A 22428-nucleotide genomic window follows, 5' to 3' on the forward strand; every position below is an offset into this window, starting at 1 on the left:
GATCTTCAATCTCCATGGTGAACTGGATGTTGAGATGATCTTGGAGGACTTCAGGATCGCTGGGAAGATCAACGACGGTGAAAGTGTCGTCTGCTTTCCCGTACCAGCATAGTGACTGGAACATCGATGTTTGTACTGCTGACCCTTCAAAGCTGATCAGGAAGATTTCAGTAATCAGAAGGGACAGTGGTAAAGCCATGGAAAGCCCATGAATCTCCTGATAGATGATGTTGTGCCATATGAAATGGGAAATCTGGAAACGTCTGGATACCAATTCGATTGTACTGTCTGTGTGTCAAGAGTGTCACTACAACTTATTCAGCACGGAAAATATCAACACCTTCATGTAATGGAATGTTTGCAAATAAGTCAATAGCATCATACCTGACCATTCGGTCTGATAGTCTAGCTTCAAACAGTTTGTTCACAAATGATATGACGGTCTGTTTTTTTCAGGACGGTTGGCTGTATGTTTTAGACGAACCGCGTATTACAAACTAATGACATGTCTGACATAGTTGTAATCATATATACTCCACTTGGTGTGCTCAACGATGTTTACATCCCAAAACACACACAGAAGTGATAAACACTATTTCTGTTTCCCTCAATCAGACAGATACACAGATATGCAAACTTAACTACCCCATTAAGCAGTGCAAATCGCTTTGGGAGGTAACTGCACCTTCTGTTGTCACCTCATAACAAGTCATATGTAAGTATTTTTAAGCCCCGGGTGGTCGAACATATGTTGTTATTACACAAGTCATGTACAATCAACATGCACCGATGCCTATCACATGGGAAGGGAACAATGAAAGTGACAGACAGATAAAATCTGTATAAAATATGTATATATAAGTAAAATGAATTTTTCACCTTCACAGAGAGGGGACCTTTGTCCAGGAGCAGGCAATCGGGATCCGCTGATACGTAAGTTTGTGTTTGTTTGATTGTTTGTTTGATGTTTAACGCCGGACTCAACAGTACTCCAGATATATGACGACAATCTAGTCTGGACCACACAATCCCGTGATCAGCATCATGGGCCTCGATCTACGTAGTTCGTATACGTTGACAAAGTGTATCGGTGGAATTATGTCAACTAAGTCAGTGGATCTGACCACCCGATCCCGTAACTCGCCTCTTACGACAAGCACGGCTTCCTGAAGATAAATGGTAACCCACTCCTTCACGTGTGATATATACATGCGACAGTGAACGTCATTTTGGGATATTAGTAGTTATCTCACTCTGTGAGTAGTTATCACAGCGAGCCCCTTCTGAACACTGTTCATGAACATTGTTGGAGGAGGTGGGTAATCTTGTGGCTAAGCCGTTCGTTCCACAAGACCCGGGTTCGATTCCTCACATGGGTACAATGTGTGAGCCCGTTTCTGTTGTCCACTGCCGTGATAATGCTGGAACATTGCTAAAAGCAGCGTAAAACTAAATTCACTCACACGGTCTACCTTCAGGAACGAAAACGTTTTTATGATCGTGAATATCTTTTGGAGATGGAATTGTGTTAATCTACCTTAAAAGTTATTTCAATTTATAAAGGGGCGTTGGCAGATTATTATAGTGAGCTTACACCGGTACAGCAGTCTAAGTCCGGATTAATACGGTATAATACCTCACCTCACTTAACCTCCCTTCACCCTACCCCAGGTCACCTCAACCCATCTCACATCTCCTACCTTACGCCACTCCACCTCACCAGAACCCACCTCGCATCACTCAACCCCACCCCATCTCAGCTCACCACACGCCACTCACCCAACCGAACCTGCCAATCAGGTGAGCTGCTCTCCGTTGTTTGCCTGCTGTCTTTATAGGATTACCGAGCGTATAATATAAACAAGTATCCTTTCTCGTCACAATATACATATTTCTACCTGGAATGTATACATCGTCATTAATTTGTTCTGAATTCTGCGAGTGCTGTTTAGTTAAAACCTTGTACGATACACATATTTTTCATGTGGAATGTTGTCATGTTATTCGATTAATTTTGAATGACTCGAAATGCCCTTGTTCCATCCTCTGTGAGAACCGCTCAGAGTAAGTGAGTGAGTTAAGATTATGTCGCAATATTTCAGTCATATCGTGACTAAAACTAAATGCCGAATACATATTTATAATACATGAAACACTGTCAACGAAGGACAGTAAAAGTACTAGAGTATCACAAAACGATTTAAGAACCGCCCAGATTGTACGGTTTTCATTGAATACAGCTCAGTTCACAGTATGTCCTAAAGTGTTTTTGTTCAGTGCTTTCCACTAACGCTGATTATTTTTTGCAGATATCGAGCATAATGGTTCCTGTTTACACGTTGATGGTACTCGCTGTAAGCACCCACTGTTTCGTCGTGCGGGGCAATAGTACGTACGGACCTTCTTCACACCGTCTTTGATAGGCATTCTAGAAGTTGGTTAGATGAAGACTGAGCACTGTTGTTATGGATATACAACTTTTTATTCTGTATTCTGTATTCTGTATTCTGTATTCTGTATTCTGTATTCTGTATTCTTTATTCCATAACAATAATCCTCAGTCTTACACCCCTCCCTCCTACTTCAACACTCTTCAAGGAAAGAACCAGTTTAGAATTGGTCTTCCGCAACAGAGGCTTGTCGTAAGAGGTGACATAAGGGATCGGGTGATGAGTCTTGCTTGACGCATATATTATAGCGTTTGCCCATCACGCAGAAGACCCGGGTTCGATTCCCCACATCGGTACATTTCTGCTCTTCCTCCCGCCGTGATATTGCTGGAATAATGCTAAAAGCGGCGTGATCGTCAAGTCACTCACTACAAAGCAGAATAACATAGCTTCGATAGCTACCCTCACATTTCACACGTTTAATACCATGCCCTCATTTCTATAAAACGTTCAATATGGCGCACACACGTAACAGAGAATGGTCGGTACTGATATTCATACGTCGCTGTGCACACTGAAGAGAGTTAGGTCCCTTGTTGACAGCAGAACAAGGTACGGGCGTAAATTTAGACTCACTCACTCGCTCAAACAGATAACTTCTTAAGAAAGTGTTCTTAGCTCTACGAACTTCGTACGTCTTTGATGAACTATAGAGTTACGACATGTCGTAACATTACTAACACTTTGTCGATCGGGACCCGGAAAGTCATTTTCACGTATATTTTACTATATTATTCTATAGTACCAGGGCTTTCTCGAGGGAAGAGGTCGACAGGACCAGACTGCATCACCAGCTGCAGGGGACGTCCCAACGGTAATTACCAGTCCTGTGTGTCATGTCGGTTTTATGCCACGTGCGACAATGGTTTGCTACGGGACCGTCGAGAGTGCCCCCCGGGTCTAATCTGGGATGACAGTCTCAAACTGTGCGAGATTTCAAGCCCGACGTGCACGGTGCCTACCAGTATGACGACCACCAGTCCCACTACAACTAGCGCCACCACGACCAGCCAAACGAGGTGAGTTTATATGATGACGGTGAGTGAGTCTGCTTTCACGCCGCTTTTCCCAATATTCCAGCAATATCAGAGCAGGAGACACCAGAAATGGGCTTCACGTATAGTATCCGTGTGATCAATCGAACCCAGGTCTTCAACGTGATGAGTGGAGTGAAGCGAGTGAAAGAGTATGTTTTTAGGCCGGGTTTTAGCAATATTCCAGCAATATCACAGCAGAGGACTCCAAATATAAACCCGGATTCTTGGTGTGGTGAACGAGGTTTACATAATGAAAAGAGTGAGTGTGGTTTTACGCCTTTAGCAAAATTCCACCAATATACTAGTAATGAACTAGTAATGGACATCACGCAGCGTACCCAGGGGAGACTAGTAAATGGACTTCACGCAGCGTACCCAGGGGAGATTAGTAAATGGACTTCACGCAGCGTACCCAGGGGAGATTAGTAAATGGACTTCACGCAGCGTACCCAGGGGAGATTAGTAAATGGACTTCACGCAGCGTACCCAGGGGAGATTAGTAAATGGACTTCACGCAGCGTACCCAGGTAGGGGACTCGAACCCAAATCTTTGGACAGGTGTCACACATCCGTACCACAGCAGGTCACTTAACCAGACAATCCAGTGACTTGAGAGCGTGTTGTCTGTATTGGAGAATATTCTTGATTCTGGGGGATATTGTTGTGTCAGGCGTTGAACGTTGTTCTGGCAAAATCATTTTGACCACCTCCTTGTCTTGCAGCCCAACCCCTTTCGTAAACCCGTGCATCACAAGTTGCACGGGCCAAAGTATTGGAAACTATCAATATTGTCAAACGTGCAAGAAGTTCCTCACCTGTGTCAACAACGTCAAAGTTGTCCAGGATTGCCCTCCTTCCTTAGTGTGGGACAACAACAGCAAGCGCTGCGAGATAACGTCAACAACATGCGTGGAACCATCAACGCCAACCAGTGCTACGACAACCTCGGCTACAACGACTTCGGCTACCACTACCTCGGCAACAACAACCAGCCCAACGCCTTACGTAAACCCGTGTATCACATCATGTATCGGTCAGTCGAATGGTAATTTTCAGTCATGTGTTTCCTGCAACGTGTTTGCGACGTGTGACAGTGGCGTGTTCGTGGACAGTCGCCCCTGTCCCGCCTCCACAAGTTGGGATGACAAGGCAAAGGAATGCGTTGGCTTGTCAACTACGTGTTTTTAGCAGCGTTAGGTTTATGACACCGATTCTTGGCAGATGGTGCATCAAAGGCACTATACCATACCACATTTTTCTAAAAATAAATAATGCGTTTTTTGCAACAAATACTAACTATCAGACCTCGACGAAACTGTCATATAATTTGTTCCAAACAAAATTAGATTATTTAGATAATAATATTAGGTTCGAATGAATAAATGCAACGTTGCATTAAATCGACTCTCGGGTCCTGTACGGGCGGAACATTATTCCAACCGAACCCATAACGTTATGTCCCTTAACATCATGCGCACAACTTGACTGAAACCAGGTGGACAAACACCCGCTACATTCGACTTTAGGGCCAATTATTTATAGGTGTTTTTATGTTTTCTTTCTTTGAAAGCTGCTACCCTCGAAGCTCCCATTATCGACTTCAGGCAAGTCATAACGGATGAGAAGTCTTTTATTGCTTCATTAGGAAGCTAAAGTGAGTGCATATGCCCTCACATATTAAAATATAGGCTATAAATATTGTCGAAAATGTGTGACGTTGTGCCTTTAGAAATGCATCTACTTAGAACTTGAATATGAACAAATAAAGTCCAAGTAAATACATCTGCAAATTGAACATGATTCTGAATGTGTTTGTTGTTATTGATTAGGTCCGGGTTCGGTTCTCCACTGGGAGAGAGTGTGACGCCGTAAATTTGTTGGAGCATCGCTAAAACAGACCTCACTCACTCAGTCATTTTAAAGATCGTATTTGGGAAAATATTATTAGGGGCGCGGTGGCCGGTGTGTCTGAGACCCCAGGCTAGTAATCCAGCGAGCGTGGAGGTGCCGGGATCGAGCCCACCTGTGACCGGGTGTGAAAAAGCCTTGGAGTCAACTTTGTGTGCAGACCCTTTCAGTGTTGTCGCAACCCCTAGTGTGCAGTACACAACCCTGTGCAGTTAAAATAACCCACGAATCCGGTGGTAGATGACCAGATGGTGGCCACACGAATACGTACAAACACCAAGTTGCGGGGACAGCAACGTGCAGCAAACATGGACAAAGTACGGTGACTATGTGTCCCAGTCCACCCAGCTGTGAACGGGTAACTCGTAAGGATGGAAAAGCCACATTAACTCGGTGCGCCTAGTAGGCTGCAAGAGTTGTGTGATCGCCAGGGAGTTGAGATTCAAAATTAGATGTGCCGTTGTGATGAACATGAAATGAGCGAAAGAAAACAAAGCGTCCTTGAGCAGTTGAACTGACGAACTGGATATCGGCGCTATACAAATGTCTAGTATATATGTATATATTACATTTTGGAATCTGAGGTGAGATGAAATTGGGTTTATTGTGTTACTGCGCAACAAGGCTGACATCAGATTCTTCAAGGTAAACACTGGGCCATGAGCGGACGGTGAGTTGAGGTAACTTTGTCAGTCCGCGTTCGATTGACTGTGGAGGACATGTGTTTTTGTTTTAACATGTTCTCAAGGCAACGGGTGAGATAGTTCCTATGATGTTATGCCGCTTTCAGTAATATTACGACGGGGGACATCAGAAATGGGCTTCACAGTTGTACCCATGACGAACGAAAGTGATTTAAGTATTCGCAGATTTCGTCCAAGACAGTGTTTGAGTGCCTTTGTGGGTACAATGTATGAAGCCCAATTCTGATTGTCCTCCGCCTTGATATTGCTAAAAGCGGGATAAAATCATACGGACTAACTCGTTGCCCTGAGAACACGTTATTGCCGGAATACTAAATGCGGCGTAAAACTAAACTCACTCATTCATTTACATTCGTTTTCCGGGCAAATAGTCTTCTTTGGACAGTGAATGGGTGATAGGTTTGAAACTTTGATCATTTTCACTGTAGTCTTAATAGTCACAGTAATATTAGAGATATCATTACTCCTGTGAAGATCGAGGTTAAAATGGTTTCCAGTAACAAATGCTTGTCGTAAGAGCGACTAACGGGATCGGGTGGTCGGGCTGTATGACTTGGTTGATACGTGTCATCGTATCCCAGTTGTGTGGATCGATGCTGAATATGCTTTTGATCACTAGATTATGTGGTCCAGAGCCGATTATTTCGCAGATCGTCGCCATATAGCTGGAATATTGCTGAGTGCGTCGATACGCAAACAAAACACAATACTGACACACGTCTCGGTTGTTGCGTTAGTTTATTAGGCGATACATTAAAAAGGGCAATTACAGCCACAGAAATGTGGGATTCGAACCGACAATTACAGGATTCTCTCACACCTCACTGCGCCATGCGCGCTGACGGAGTAAGTATGTATTTTGGCCTCCGGCAATAATTGAGCAACGGAAATACGAGAGACAGCCGATATGGACTTTTTCCGAACAGGGGTGTTGAACCAATGCCCACGGCATAACGAATGAACGCTTTAGTCATTAGGCTACCTTACCACTCCTTCATAAATACAGGATATTTTAAGTTCCGGTGGTTCTGATGTTCTATTATTCACTGATATTCCTTGAGATGATAAAATGGACACATAGTATTTTCCCGATTGCCCGCAGGCTTAAGTCCAATAATAAATACCAATGGGAAGGACAATTTTTTCTGTGTTACTCATCGCCCGACCGACCCTAATTGTATTGCTGGTAAAAAAAAAACAATATTTCTTTTTCATTCACGAACCTAGAACGTAGCAAGTGGTCTTAAATCATGTTGCCATAAAATATCAGACAAATGTACCTTGTCAACAGATACCAGCCATGATGTCTGTTACTGCCACAGAAGACGAAAACGAAACCACGTGTTTATTTATATTCAGTCGCTGCCACAGGTTTGAAGTCCAGCGAATGCTAGAAATTGTTGTAGAAATTACAATAAATAAGAATCAAGAACACTTTTCAGATAATTGTGTCTGTATTAAGGGTTTGGGGTTGTGTTGGGTTATTTGTTTTTATGTCTCTATTGCTTTGGGTGTATATTTAGTTGTAGTTGTATTTGTTCTTCTTTTTTCTTGTTTTTTCTCTTTTTTCTGCTTTGAGATGGGGTGGGGTAGGGGTTGTTTTGTTGTTTTTGTTGTTTTGTGCAACTTCCCATGTCGATGACCACAGATAAACACGAAAGGTAACAAAATCATTCATATGACAAATATTTCTCTGGGCGGTAAATTCATTTCACAGGAACACGTAAAGCAGTCTGTTTCAACTATGTAAAGGGACCGCTGTCACACTGTCTTTGCCAGGATCCGGTGAACTGGGTTTCACACCCCCTTAAAGTTATCCTCAAAATGTCGATGGTTTTCACCAGTGTGGTTTGACCTGCACCATGACCTCAGCAAAAGTATTTTACAGTGAACTCCCACTAAACGGACATCGCTGGGGACCTGTGAAAAATGTCGGTTTAGAGGATGTCGGTTTCAAATCATACAAGCACTTAATATGTGATGTCACCAATGTATGTATCCAACGAACAAGTAATTATCTGTTTGATTGGTATTTTAGAAGATGGTGAGAAATTAGCAAGTAATTAACAGTTAATCCTGATAACACTTGTCAGAGTTGTCCCCACGTTAGTCAGACACCTCTCGTTGGTTCAGCATTAATTTTAGAACGTGCCATACATACATTAATTTTCGTCTCACTGTGCGCATGCGTAATGCTTGTAAAAGTATCGACTTGTGTATTTCCGGTTTGGTCGTATGCTTTACCGATAGAGTAAATACACTCTAAATAGAACCTGTTATGAACATAATTCACGTGTTGCAGCCTTTCACAGCTGAGTGCATACATTCGTTTGCCTATGCTGTTCAAAAACTGATGTTATATTTTGGTTGTCAACTGCATAAACACTTCTCATGGTTTGACTTATAGGATATCACCTTGCCAATCCACCTCCAGTACAAGTGATGATTGCTAATTACACGCTGTTTTTTGACAGGTGCAGTATCGTGTGAAATTACAATGTCGATTAAGACAGAGTCAATTTGCTCTAAAACGTGTTTTGGGACAGGATTTGAGAGTCGGAATTCGAATTAGAGGGAGAGTTTCTTATTTGATATTATTCAGGGACAAATTCGGGACCAAATAATATGTCAGTTTACAGGGAATGTCGGTCAAGAAGGATGTCGGTTTAGAGAGCGACCTCTGTTTTACAAATTACGAAACTCAGAGGCATGGTACGCCTTAAAAGCATGTATACATAAATTATGTGTTTATTAACTGGCACGCTTATAACGAACTATTGACATAATGAACTATTGATATAACGACCTAATGTTATAACGAACTATTGGGTGTTTTACTTTTTCCGAAAGAACTATATTTCTGTCGAACTAAAGTTAATGGTCCATTTACGTTCCAAATAACCGGTTCACTGAGCAAAAATAGTTTTAAGGAGGAGTTTAAGAGGAAATATATTCTCAGTGTCTTGATCAACTCTCCGTGTTGAATAAACACGTGAGCTCCGGACTGCATCCTGACGGTATTCAGTGTTGGGAGTTAACATCAGATGATATTGGTAGACGTTCGTTTTAACCTATGGCGAGGCCACCTAGGATACACACTATTGTCATGATTGAAACATGTGTCCCTAAAATTTTGAATGAATGCAAACACTGGAAAATTAACAGAATCTTGGTTCTCTTACCGGTGTGAAATGTTATTATTTGCAGGCCTCCATGCTGAAGATGGATGACGCCATTAAACAGCGTAAAAATAGCTTACTGCTTTACACATCTTTCATCAATATCCCAATTACAAGCATATGACAGCGGTCTGTAAATAATCTGGACCAGACAGTTCAGTGATTGGCGACATGATCTTCATCTACACAACTGGGAACCAAGTCAGCGAACCTGACCACCCGATCCCGTTAAGCGCCTCTATGACCAGCATGGGGTACTGAAGATCAATTCTATCTCCGGATCGTCAATAATATTTTGTGGCTGAGCGAGTCAACTAAGAATTAAACACAGTTTTTATAATAAAGTTATATAAAGTTATATTTGTCAACTCGGTGTGGGAAAAAGCATACGGCAATTCGCAATTTAGATTTTTATCGAGCACGTGTGGGGGGACCTCACTTTTACGCCACATCTTGGATTCGAACCTACAAAAATATGTTTCTTGGAAATCAACATTGGTTATTTTGGCACATAACCACCTGGACCTAGAGTTTTTAATGGTTAAAAACGTATTTCATAGAATATCCCAAGACGGATATGTTGCTGGTTCTAATAATAGGCCATTGCTGGAAGGAACAGATGAATGACAGATAGAAACCTATGCTGCATACGTCATGAACAAGTTAGAAATCAGTGTCCTGTCATGTTGCCCTGGGCCTGTTAAAGCGATATGTTTGCGCATGGTTTGCTTGATAACGATAGCCTCGCGCTCGATGCTGTGAAGAAGTTGACTATCTAAGGAACTTGATTTTCCTTCGTGATTCCTTGATATTGTTGGAATATTGCTAAAATTGGCGTAAAGCCATACTCACTCATGTTTGTTTCGTACAACACGTACAACATAAAATATTATGGATATGAATGTCTTCTTTATTGTAAACACGTTTTTGTAGCATTGTGTTAAGTTGTGTATACACTACAGAAAATAATATCCCAAATTCTTTGTCTTATACTTGAATACCATACTTCTATCCGCCTCTTAAAAGCCTAAATGCTGTACAAGCTTTATCGAGAACAAGTTCCTTTATTTCGAGAGTGCGACGTTTCGATACAGATATGTCCCAAATTCAAGTATTTCACTCAAAGAAGTGAATATGACGAGAGGTGAACTTTAAAAAGTCCCATAAAAGCAAAGATAGAGTGTAGATATTTGAGTTTCCTTTATGGATTTGATCTTTCCTCGTGAAGAAAATTAATCTGAAAATAATATATATTTTCCTCCAGATTTTCATGAGTGTATGTTTAATATAATTTAATTTTTGAGTAAAGACATGAAGGCATTTGAAAGCACTAAATTAAATTGGGAGAGCCAAAATATGTGTTTTAAATATTGTCTGTGTTTACATATTACTGGTCAAATTCGCTGCATAGCATATACAGAGGGTTTCTGGCAGGTAGATCTAAACCCGTTACCGACAGCCATACCTGTGTCTAAAACCAGACCTGCACTTGACTATCGTCATCCGTACCAGACCAACACCCTCGTACCTGTGTCTACAACCAGATCGGCCCTCACCCATCTGTGTCTAAAACCAGAACAGCTTTCTTATGTCTGTGTCTAAAAGAGAACGAGGCCTCACCTATCCGTGTCTATAACCAGACCGACCCTCAACTATCTGTGTCTAAAGTCGGACAAGCTCTCTCCTATCTGTGTCTAAACCAGACCAACTGTCTCATATTTGTGTCTAAAACCAGACCAGCTTTCTCGTATCTGTGCCTCAAACCAGACCGGCCCTCAGTTATCTGTGTCTCTCCAGTCTGTGTCTAAAACGAGACCAGCTCTCACCTATCTGTTTCTAAAAGCGGATCGACCCCCTCCTGTCTGTGACTATAACCAGACCTGCTCTCTCCTACATATGTCTAAAACCCTTTTTACTAAATGCAGAGTAAGATGTTGCATACCTGTGTCTAGTCGAATATCTGTGTCTAAAACCAGAAACTGACATGAGGTGAATATGTATTTCTAAAAACCAGACCTATGCACAATAAACTTAGTTCAGCACCCTTTGACATAACTATCTCACAATTCAAAGTCCCATTCATAACCCTTTGGGGCTTATCTGCAACATGCCTGGTTGTCTGGGGCAGCAGGGGGATCCTCTTGTACAGAAGTTGGCCCCATTTACACGAGAAATGGCGTCGACTGCCCCTTTTTGTCGTTTTGTCGTTTTTTTGTGAATCAAAGAATCATACGTGTTAGAAATTCATCTTTTTTCCTTCACGCTCACCACGAGATGTTTTCTGTAAGGAATGAAAACTTATTGCCAAAATGCAAGGGGTGCTGAATTAAGGTCTTTGTGTGTACTGCAATGCCTAAAGTTATGATAGAGAGGTCGTTCTTGGAGAAAACGATAAATAATAACAATAAAAATGTCCATAATGTTTTCGACAGGTTTTACATAGAAATCTCAGGAAGGACAGTGTATTCTCAGAGGTATTGTATCCTAAACGAAATCCGGTTTGCATCCTGTAAATTCACAAATCTCACAATACGTTGGTACGCACGTTAGACAAGGGACGATGTGTGCTAGAGCGCATATGACAGAACAGCATACGGGTGCATAAAGTGGGCGAGGTTTTAAATGAATGATAGTATTTTCCTTGAGATAAATCATGAGCATTGGCATACCATGATTGTTGAACAGGAAAGATGACGTTGGAGGCTCTTGTCTATCTAATCAAGAGCTCAATCACACGCACCACATGGTGCGACTGACTATCCATCTTTGGACTGTTCCCATACTTTATGTCGGTCAGTGGGTCTATCTCAAGAATTTATCAATCCCTTAGTGTGTTTTTTTATTAACGTGTCCTTTGGCAAAAACTGCTGCGGGATATTGTTTCGATCAAACGATTCCCACACAAATATATCATTGACATGATTACAAGCGTGACTCTCCTACAATCAGCAAGCGGCAGTCAAGGTCGGAGGTAGTTCTCACCATCAGTAAGTATATATCTTTGAAGATAGATACAAATTTTGAAACACACTACTCGTTGTCATTTGCAGTTTATGTTTTACGTTTTTCAGCCTTTAAGGGAAATAATTGTAAAAGGATCTACTTTAAAATTTAAAATTCTAGAATCACGACATTTTATTCTCTAAGGAGGATTGAATTATGCATATTTTTAAGTCATTCCGTTGTGGAATATCCATTTTTTAATATCAGTATTTTAATCTCTTCTTGAACATATGATTTCATATGGCTTTTTGCAGTACATGCCCAGCAGAACAATTTTGGACTTTTTTAGCGTGTGTTTTAGGTGAGAGGTAATCCTATCGACACAAAATATATATATGACATATATTAATATAACATGTTCGGTACCGAAAGATAGCTTTGGAATTAAGGGGAACAAGGATACCCTTCCTCCTAGTTTGTTTCTGCACGTGAGAAGGTGTTGCAGAACTTGGCGATCCTTGAACCAGTGCGTGAGGGTCATCTATGGAACCACAGAGGGGACATTCTCACGTTGTCAAGCATAAAGTGTCCAAATTAACCAAAGCCTTTGGGACAATAATGCGTAAAATAAAATAATAATATAATAAAAATTTACATGGCAATGAGACAAATCCCCAAACTGTCACCTATCGCACAACCTCACTCTGGGAAATTTCGACTCTTTTCGCGTATTTTGACACATTTTAAGTTAATTACAAAATAAGGTAAGACAGTGTCGTAATTATGGTCCAGAACAGAAGAAATTTGGCGATAAATGGGCATGCGGGTGTCCTTCGGCTATCACGACAGAAAAATATTATAACGAACCCTAAGAGACTGCGAATTTTAGATCGTTCAAACGACAATTTGTTGCACGCATTTCGTCTAATTAACACAAAAAGTAGTGGAAGCTAAAAAACGTTCGTACATCTGTCAGTTTTCTTGGTGTTTTTGTGGATTCTCGTCATTTTTTTTAAACCAAGATGCCATCCCCTTCACAATGCAAGTGTCATTTAATGTCCCCTGGATGGGTATAACGTGTGAAGCCCATTTCTGGTGTGCCCCACCATGATATCGCTGGGGTATTGCTATCAAGAGTTGTAAAACAAATAGTTATAAGGATAACTTTATGGCGGCGAATGTGAACCTCGGATCATCGGATTGAAACATACTGCTTTAAATGACAACATGAATAGAAGTGACAGTCCTGAGAAATATCATCCTCGATATCTCCAGGGTATACGTTCCGAAAAGTCTCCACTATACCCTGGACGCATCTACGGGTCGGCCCGATAATTTTATTACCCCCTTGGCTGGCTTTTTATCCAATATCTCGAGGATGGAGTAATATATGCCACATAAATAATTTTATAATAATTCAATTTCATGATAAATTATCTGTGGTTATAGACACAGGCAGTTAACACTGGTTAGGACTGTGTATTAGCAAATAAATTGTATCACGATATATTGCGATTCTTTTTGCCCGTATGCCTGTACTTAATGCGATTGAGAACTTCAGTGAATGACAACTGATGTACATGCAGTGCCTATTTCTTGTACAGTATAGCCACAAAGTAAACCGAACGGTTGTAATAACAGAAATTTAGAACTGTTTTTACTATTAAAAATTACTTTTTCTCAGGTCCGCTTACCGCTCCATAACAAATTAAAGTCAGCGGTTCCTCTAATGGCTGGGACACAATAGCTGCTCTATGTCACATTAAAAGAATTCATGCTCTGAGAAATAGGTGGTAAATTAAGTAAGCCTGTTTTAAAATGTGACCTTTTATCTTTGCGGGCACTACGGGCACTTACCATTGAACTTCACGAAACCACTATACCATGCTCATTCACGCCTTTCATTTTCAGACAATGGGCAGATCAGCTTTCGCAACAAGACATATCCTTGCGCTGGCTCTCCTTTACAGTTTCATTGGTGCCTGCCACGGTAATAGCACTATTTGTGTGTCCGCGCAAAACAAACTTTACAGATGCTCTATGAAAATTCGTCACATCGGTACGAGGCACGTTACATGACATTAGTGAGTTAGTGAGTTTAGTTTAAAGCCACACTCAGTAATATTCCGGCTTTGTGGCGGTGGCTTGTAAATAATCGAGTCTGGACCAAACGGCATGAATATCGATCTGCGCAGTTTAGAACCGAAGACGTGTCAACCTGGTCGGCGAACCTGACCACCCGATCCCGTTAGTCGCCTCTAACGACAAGCATAGTCTCCTCTTATGGCAAGTATGGGTTGCTGAAGGCCTATTCTACCCGGGACCTTCCCGGGTCTCATGTGTAGGAGTGAGTGAGTTTAGTTTTACGTCGCACTCTGCAATATTTCATGTGTAGGAGGGGCAGTGGGGTAGCCTAGTGGATAAAGCTTTTTCCGAAAACTGGATTCGATTCCTCACATGGGTATAATGTGTGAAGTCCATTTCTGGTGTTCCCCGACGTGATATTTCTTGAATGTTGTTAAACGCGGCGTAAAACCAGCTTCACTCACTCTTGTATTTTAGGAATTTAATGCCATAATCAGGCTTTCTGAGGGCAAACACCTTTTATTCCAGGACAGTGCCGGAGTACCTGTACTGGACACGCGTCTGGGGGTCGATTTCGCTTGTGCGGAGACTGCACCAAGTACATTGTGTGTGTCAACCAGATCGGAACCATCATGCAGTGTCCCTCCAACTGGGAGTGGAGCGTGGCGAACCAAGCATGCACACCCCCATCAGCTGCAGGATGCATGTATGTATTCATATGTACTCGTATATCTCACTATATGGCAGCCATCAAATTGTTCACCATAACCACCTTGATCGTATAAATTACCCTTAACACTGATCTCGATAACAACATTGACTTCGTCGACGTATTCAATTTGTTCTTGACCTTGACCTTGACGTTGACACAGATTTAGGGAAGTAGCAGGAATCGACCATGTGATTTGGTATCATGAGTTCCGTCCCTTTTGCGCCTCATGATCCAGTAAAAGGTTTCTTCCCACTGAGTTTCCCGTTTCTGGGTTGAGTGACAAACGTTTTAGGTCACTTCGGGGTTTCATTACACAAATCTGCCTCGGCGTGATATGTCTGTTATATGTGAGGTGTGTGGAGGACTCACTCACTCACTCACCCATCCCTCCTCTTACTAACTTACCTGCTCACTCACCCACCCATCTATTAATTCATTCACTCACTCACCCAAAACCCTCTCACCCAATCGGATAGTCATCAAGTAGGACACACGTCGATGTACAACATATACTATTGCGTATTTCTACCATACACAAATGTAAAGAGACTGATATCATACATGTTCATGTGCCTGAACATTCGCATTTTGTTTCTTTTACAATCTGTCCTACAAGCAGTTCTTCAGCCAGCCAGGCGTGTGTAAGCAACTGTACAGGAGTTGAAGACGGCAGTTACCATTCTTGTGATTCCTGCACTGGTTTCGTGATATGCAACCAAAACGACCTCTTTAACTTTAACTGCCCATCAGCTGGCGGTCAAGTCAAGGTGTGGGATGACACCATGAAGTCGTGCGTCGTAACTTCAAGCACATGCTCGATAGCTAGTGCTACAACCAGCCCCACAACCAGTTCCACAACCAGCCCTACAACGAGTCCTACAACCAGTCCTACAACCAGCCCTACAACCAGTTCCACAACCAGTCCTACAATCAGCCCTACAACCAGTTCTACAACCAGTTCCACAACCAGCTCCACAACCAGTCCTACAACCAGCCCTACAACCAGTCCTACAACCAGCCCTACAACCAGTCCTACAACCAGCCTTACAACGAGCCCTACAACCAGCGCCTCAGCCAGCCCTACAACTAGTTCTACAACCGGTCCTACAACCAGTCCTACAACCAGCCCTACAACCAGTCCTACAACAAGCCCTACAACCAACCCAACAACCAGCCCGAGCACAACGAATGATGAAGATTGCGTTTCAAACTGTAGCTCTAGCGACATGGGATTGTACCAGTCATGTCAATCCTGTATCCAGTTTGTGTATTGCTTCTGGGGGTTCACGGCCGTGACCCTGTGTCCCGAGCCCCTCGTCTGGGATGACGGTCTGAAGACATGCACCTACACCTCAACCACTTGCACTTGATTCTTCCGCAACTGAAATAATTATAATAATATTTCTTTCATTTCAAACTGTTTCTCTCCGTGTTCTGAAAGACATCTAATACACAAACTGCCACGTGGAACGCATGCTATGACCATCCCATCAACATTCTGACGTCCTGTAAAAAGAAAAATAAATTCACGTTCAAAACCACTCTGACCCAAACAACGCTGAATAAAACGTTGTTAGTTGATCAAATATTTCATACGGGTATCATTATCCTGTTTCTGGTTCTGGGCGACTGTTTTCAGGCCAGTAACATTTTGAAAGCGTCTCTGAATTGCGGTGAGTGCTCAGATCCATATTTCAAGTGTATACCTTGTTTTACAGGGTAGTTTACAAGTTTTCCGACATCCAGTCCACATTGTGTTGTAATTAACCAATAAATTTGGATTACTCTGGAACCTGCCCTTTGGAACTTATCTTGGCCGCTCAATACCCTATGAGTGACCTTTATGCCATTCACTATCGTCATTCTTTTTTCACGCAACATTACATATTAGACTTTAGATTTGTCATACAATCTCCGTTTCATTTGTCCGTAACCAACGTATGTAGAGTATCGTGTCGGTCGGTCTGTCTGTGTGTGTCTGAGGTCCCTTCTTGAGAGTATATTTAGTAAGCAATGATTAACTGATTTGTTGGTTGGTTTGTTGGCTGATTGAAGGCAGCGAGCCTGATCCCGTTACTCGTGTTATTCCGGGACAAGACACCTACATGATAATGTATGGCTGTTTATCAAGATGGGGGATGAATGTTCTTGGGGGCGACGGAAATTGACGAGTGGTGACAAATGGTTCTGCTCTTCTCAATAACCAGCAATACGATTGCTTCGGTGCCAAGTACCACTGGAATAAAAAAGGAATAGAGTTATCGTTCATGTACAAGCAGTCCGAAGTTCATGCGCTAATAGCGAACAAAATAAGTAGGTCACGACACTTCGTGAGGCCTTAGTACTTCCGGTGACAAACGCCGTTTCATACGTTTTCGAATAGTCTCGTGGTTGTCAGTTGATGGTAAAGAACTGATACTCCTTGCAGAAATAACAACTGTCCGATCTAACGATCAAAAATAAGGCAACTATTACTAATACTAGTACTACGACTGTCAACGACTGTGACAGACAAGCATTTGTACCGGAGTAACACGAGCGAGCCACGAATGAGGTGTGTTCTTGGAGGCTACGGGCAGGATGAGTCGTGACGAATGTACTAGACTGTTCCACTGGGACACAATACCATCTGTTATAGCTGAGTGAGTATGGTTTTATGCCGCTTTTTGCACTCACTACGCCAGAAATATCTGCCTATGTGGGGAATCGAAACCGGGCCTTCCACGTGACGAGCGAACGCTTTAACCACGAGGAAACCCCATCATTCGCCATTGTTGAGTGTCATCACAGACAGCTGTATCACACGGATGGAGTTTGTATCGCATGTAAAGAGCGTGACACACAGTTTAACGGTTATGTAAAATAGGTTTTATACTGCATGTCGGAAACTTTATAAAATCACCGCCTTTTTTGCATTTTGCGAGGAGGAAAATATTATTACAAACAGACAATGAACTGTCAAATACATACTAATTGAAAATGATTTTATTACTATTTAAGCTAATTTCTGCTATATTTTCCATGCTCTTTTCCGGATATCTCGGCTGTTACCAGTGCTTATGAGAAGATAACTGAACTTAAAAGCTGCTCAGTAAGTTTACACGAGTCACCCAATAACAGACTTAAAAGAGGTATTTTTTCCAGTTTCTGTGACCGCGCGCGTCAGTGGAAAAGTGGATGCCGTGTCTGTCAGGGGACAGAAAAAGGAGGACTAGACTGACATGAAATAAACATGTTTTACAGAAAAATAACGTTGATTAAGAATTATACCGAAAACGATTCCGGAAACTGTTGTTATCTCAGACATTTCCTGGAAGAGTGGTAATGTAGAGTGAGTGAGTTGAGACTGGCCATGACATTAATTCGAATTTTGAAAATAGGTGAATAAATGAGCCTGGACCTGGAGACAATCACAGACATGGTAGAGTGAGTGAGTGGGTGAGTTTAGTTTTACGTCACACTCAGCAATATTCCAGCTATGTATGTGGCGGTGGTCTGTAAATAATCGAGTCTGGACCAGACAGTCAACAACATGAGCATCGATCTGCGCAAATGGGAACCGATGACATGCGTCAACCAAGTCAGCGAGCCTGACCACCCGATCCCGTGAGTCGCCTCTTACGACAAGCACAGTCGCGTTTATGGCAAGAATGGGTTGCTGGGGGCCTATTTTACCCCTGGACCTTCACGTGTCGGTAATCTAGAAATAACACAATGTCAGATATGTAACATAACTAACAACGATGTGATGTATCTATAACAAATGTATTCTCTAAATACTGCTAGCAAAATTTGCTTCTTTGACCCATATTGTATACATACCCTGTAACGCATCTATACTATGTACTATTTTGTGCTGTAGGTCGTATGGCCATATATATATATATATATATATATATATATATATAATAAACTATCTATCTGAATCTAAATGACACATGTTCTACACTGGAGTATATTTGCTTCAGGGTCTGTGAGACAGACATGACTCCCCGTGGGCTGGCATGTACACACTCGCACACACGTGCCTAAACACGCTCACGTGCACTCAAACACAAGTCTTCTGTATGCCATGAATAAGTGATAATTGTGTTTTAATTAATATTGATTTTTTGGTTGCTCGTGACCTTTAATCTTCTGTAAATATTACATGTTTTGATATATTCTCGAAAGGTAGCTTCAAAAAGTCTCATTTCTACCATAATATGTCTCTTTTTTTTCTTTTTCTTTTTTTGTCGTTTTTGTTGTAGCTTGTTTGGGTTTTTTTTAATGGGGTTAGAATTGATCTTCAGCAGCCCATGCTTGTCGTAAGAAGCGACTACCGGGATCGGTTGGTCAGGCTCGCAGGCTCAGTTGATCGATAATCATGCTGTGTGATCACTGGATTGTCTGGTCCAGTCCCGATTATGTACAGCCTGCCACGATATGACTGGAATATTGCCAAAAGATGCACATAGATTAGAACCCATAGTTGTTGTAAGAGGCGACTAACAGGATCGGGGCATGACTAAACGTAGATTTTATTGGCGTTTCAGAAACTTCGGTAGCGTTACATTTTAAAGGCGGTAATCCCCAAACTTCGATCAAAGATTGTTGAGTGAGTGAATGAGTTTAGTTTTACGTCACACTCAGCAATATTCCAGATATATGGCGGCGGTCTGTAGATAATCGAGTCTGGACCAGACAATCCAGTGATCAACAACATGAGCATCGATCTACGCAATTGGGAACCGATGACATGTGTCAACCAAGTCAGCAAGGCTGACCACCCGATCCCGGTTGTCGCCGGCCAATTCAGCAGTGATATTGTTTTGTTTCAAAAGGAATGACACAAATAAAGAGTATTGATAGCAGAACCTGGACCAAACAATCCAGTGATTAACAAGAATGGCATCGATCTCCACAAGTATGTGTGTCAACCAAATCCGTTAAATAACAATAACACCAAAAAAAATGAAGAAAAAAATGAAAGTGGAAGGCATTTGGAGACAGAATATACTGATTAAACCCTTACGTTGGGACCTGATTCCTTGTAAGCAATGGGACAATGAATGAGTGAGTATGGTTTTATGCCGCTTTCAACAATACCACGGAGACAGAAGCAATGGGCTTCACCCATATTGTATACATATCGGGTAACGCGTCTATACTATGTACTATTTTGTACTGTAGGTCGTATGGCCTTACATACAAAAAATAAACTATCTATCTAAATCTAAATGACACATGTTCTACACTGGAGTATATTTGCTTCAGGGTCTGTGAGACAGACATACCTCCCCATGGGCTGGCATGTACACACTCGCACACACTTGCGTAAACACGCACACGTACGCTCAAACACAACTACGCATACATGCATGCATGCACGTTGCAATACATAATGGTCGATCATAAAATGGACTCTAAGCTCCATTATCTAGCAGAAGCGCCAGTAAAATTTACGTTATTGCTTCACATCACACAGTCAAAGTGAGTAGTGAGCTCCTGCAGAAATATTGTAGTTCGTGTTGTCTAATTACTACTCGCCCCATGTCATTGGAAAAGACCCTCCTGTGTCTGATGTAACAATTTCAGTTGTCCAGGTGTGCAAATCACCAACAAACCAGAGGTTGGTGCTGTGAACAATATCATTTCAGTCACCGATTTGCAAATTGAAGTCATCGAACTTCGGACCTGTAAACATTTGGGTCAGAACTGATCTACAGTAGCCATGCCTGTCGTAAGGGAAGCATTTTTATTTTCTGTGTTTCTCATACCCCGACCGACTGAGTGGGGCGTAAAACCTAACTTCGGCAGTGAGTTAGAATAATGGTTAAAGGGTCCACTCGAGAGTATTATGACCCTGGTTCGCTTCCCCGCGTGCGTTCAATGGGTGAAGCCCATTTCTTCTGTCCCCGTGGTATTGTTGAAAACGACATAAAACCATACTCACTCACTGATTGCCTTATGGCTGATTGCTTACAAGGAAGCAGGTCCCAAAACAAGGGTTTAATCAGCAAATTCTGTCTCCAAATGCCTTCCACTTTCATTTTTTTCGTCTTTGTTGTTGTTGTTGTGGTTGTTGTTTATCGGCATTTATCGCAGATTTGGTTGACACACATATTTGTGGAGATCGATTCCATGCTTGTTAATCACTGGATTGTTTGGTCCAGGTTCTACTATCAATACTCTTTGTTTGTGTCATTCCTTTTGAAACGTAAAAATATCATTGCTGAATTGGCCGGCCGTATTTTTCAGAACATGTGTGTCATGCTTCAACATTCTTTGGACCCGTGAAGGTTCGGGGTAGAATAGGCCTTCAGCAGCCAATGCTTGCCATAAAATGTGACTATGCTTGTCGTAAGAGGTGACTAACGGGATCGGGTGGTCAGCCTTGCTGACTTTGTTGACACGTCATCGGTTGCGCAGATCGATGCTCATGTTGTTGATCACTAGATTTTCTGGTCCAGACTCGATTATCTACAGACTGCCGCCATATATCTGGAATATTGCTGAGTGTGACGTAAAACCAAACTCACCCACTCAACATTCTTCGATCGAATTGGGGATTACCGCCTTTAAAATGTAACGCTACCGAAGTTTCTGAAACGCCAATAAAATCTACGTTTTGTCATGCCCCGATCCTGTTAGTCGCCTCTTACAACAACTATGGGTGATTGAAGACTGGTTCTAATCCATGTACATCTTTTGGCAATATTCCAGTCATATCGTGGCAGGCTCTACATAATCGGGTCTGGACCAGACAATCCAGTGATCACACAGCGTGATTATCGATCAACTGAGCCTGCGAGCCTGACCAACCGATCCCGTTAGTCGCCTCTTACGACAAGCTGCTGAAGATCAATTCTAACCCCATTAAAAAACAACAACATAAAAACAAAACAACAAAACAAGCAAACATAAAGCCCCAAGAGACATATTATGGTAGAAATGAGACTTTTTGAAGCTACCTTTCGAGAATATATCAAAACATGTAATATTTACAGAAGATTAAAGGTCACGAGCAACCAAAAAATCAATATTAATTAAAACACAATTATCACTTATTCATGACACATAGAAGAAGATTAAACGTACTGCGCGTTGCCGTCGATTTCAGAAACCATTGCGATATATAAAATGTAATACCATATTTGCAACTGGTACCAAGGAAACATTTGCAGATCAGTTCTACCGCAAAGTTAGAGAGGTTCCACCTGGTTTCTCTAAGTCCCTGGACCTGTGAAAATCCTGCGGTTATAAGCGGTCTTCAGTAACTCACGCTTGTCGTAAGGGGCGACTAACTTGATCTGTGGTCAGGCTTGCTGACGAGTAGACGAATGTTACAGCATCCTAACTGCGCAGATCGTTGCTAATGTTGTTGATCACAGGATCGTTTGGTCCAGACTCAGTTATTTATAGACCGTC

The 22428-nt window shown here is 41.9% G+C and overlaps 1 protein-coding gene across 1 annotated transcript; it reads left to right on the forward strand.

Annotated features, from left to right (window-relative positions):
- Positions 1–883: 883 nt before the first annotated feature.
- On the forward strand, positions 884–5287 carry LOC137278809 (uncharacterized). The gene is made up of 4 exons (XM_067811322.1): positions 884–933; positions 2310–2388; positions 3193–3469; positions 4210–5287. Exons 2-4 carry the CDS (start codon positions 2322–2324, stop codon positions 4673–4675), a joined length of 810 nt encoding a protein of 269 aa, XP_067667423.1. The 5' UTR covers positions 884–933; positions 2310–2321; the 3' UTR covers positions 4676–5287.
- The last annotated feature ends 17141 nt before the right edge of the window (positions 5288–22428 follow it).

The sequence above is a fragment of the Haliotis asinina genome, chromosome 1, assembly GCF_037392515.1.
Source record: "Haliotis asinina isolate JCU_RB_2024 chromosome 1, JCU_Hal_asi_v2, whole genome shotgun sequence".
NCBI lineage: Eukaryota > Metazoa > Mollusca > Gastropoda > Lepetellida > Haliotidae > Haliotis > Haliotis asinina.

What these genes read in the sequence shown, in the direction of transcription:
- LOC137278809 (XM_067811322.1), top strand. Translation starts at nt 2,322, where the DNA reads ATGGTTCCTGTTTACACGTTGATGGTACTCGCTGTAAGCACCCACTGT. An exon ending in TTTCGTCGTGCGGGGCAATA is followed by an intron (nt 2,389 to 3,192) that starts GTACGTACGGAC and finishes ATTATTCTATAG; the next exon opens with TACCAGGGCTTTCTCGAGGG. An exon ending in ACCACGACCAGCCAAACGAG is followed by an intron (nt 3,470 to 4,209) that starts GTGAGTTTATAT and finishes CTTGTCTTGCAG; the next exon opens with CCCAACCCCTTTCGTAAACC.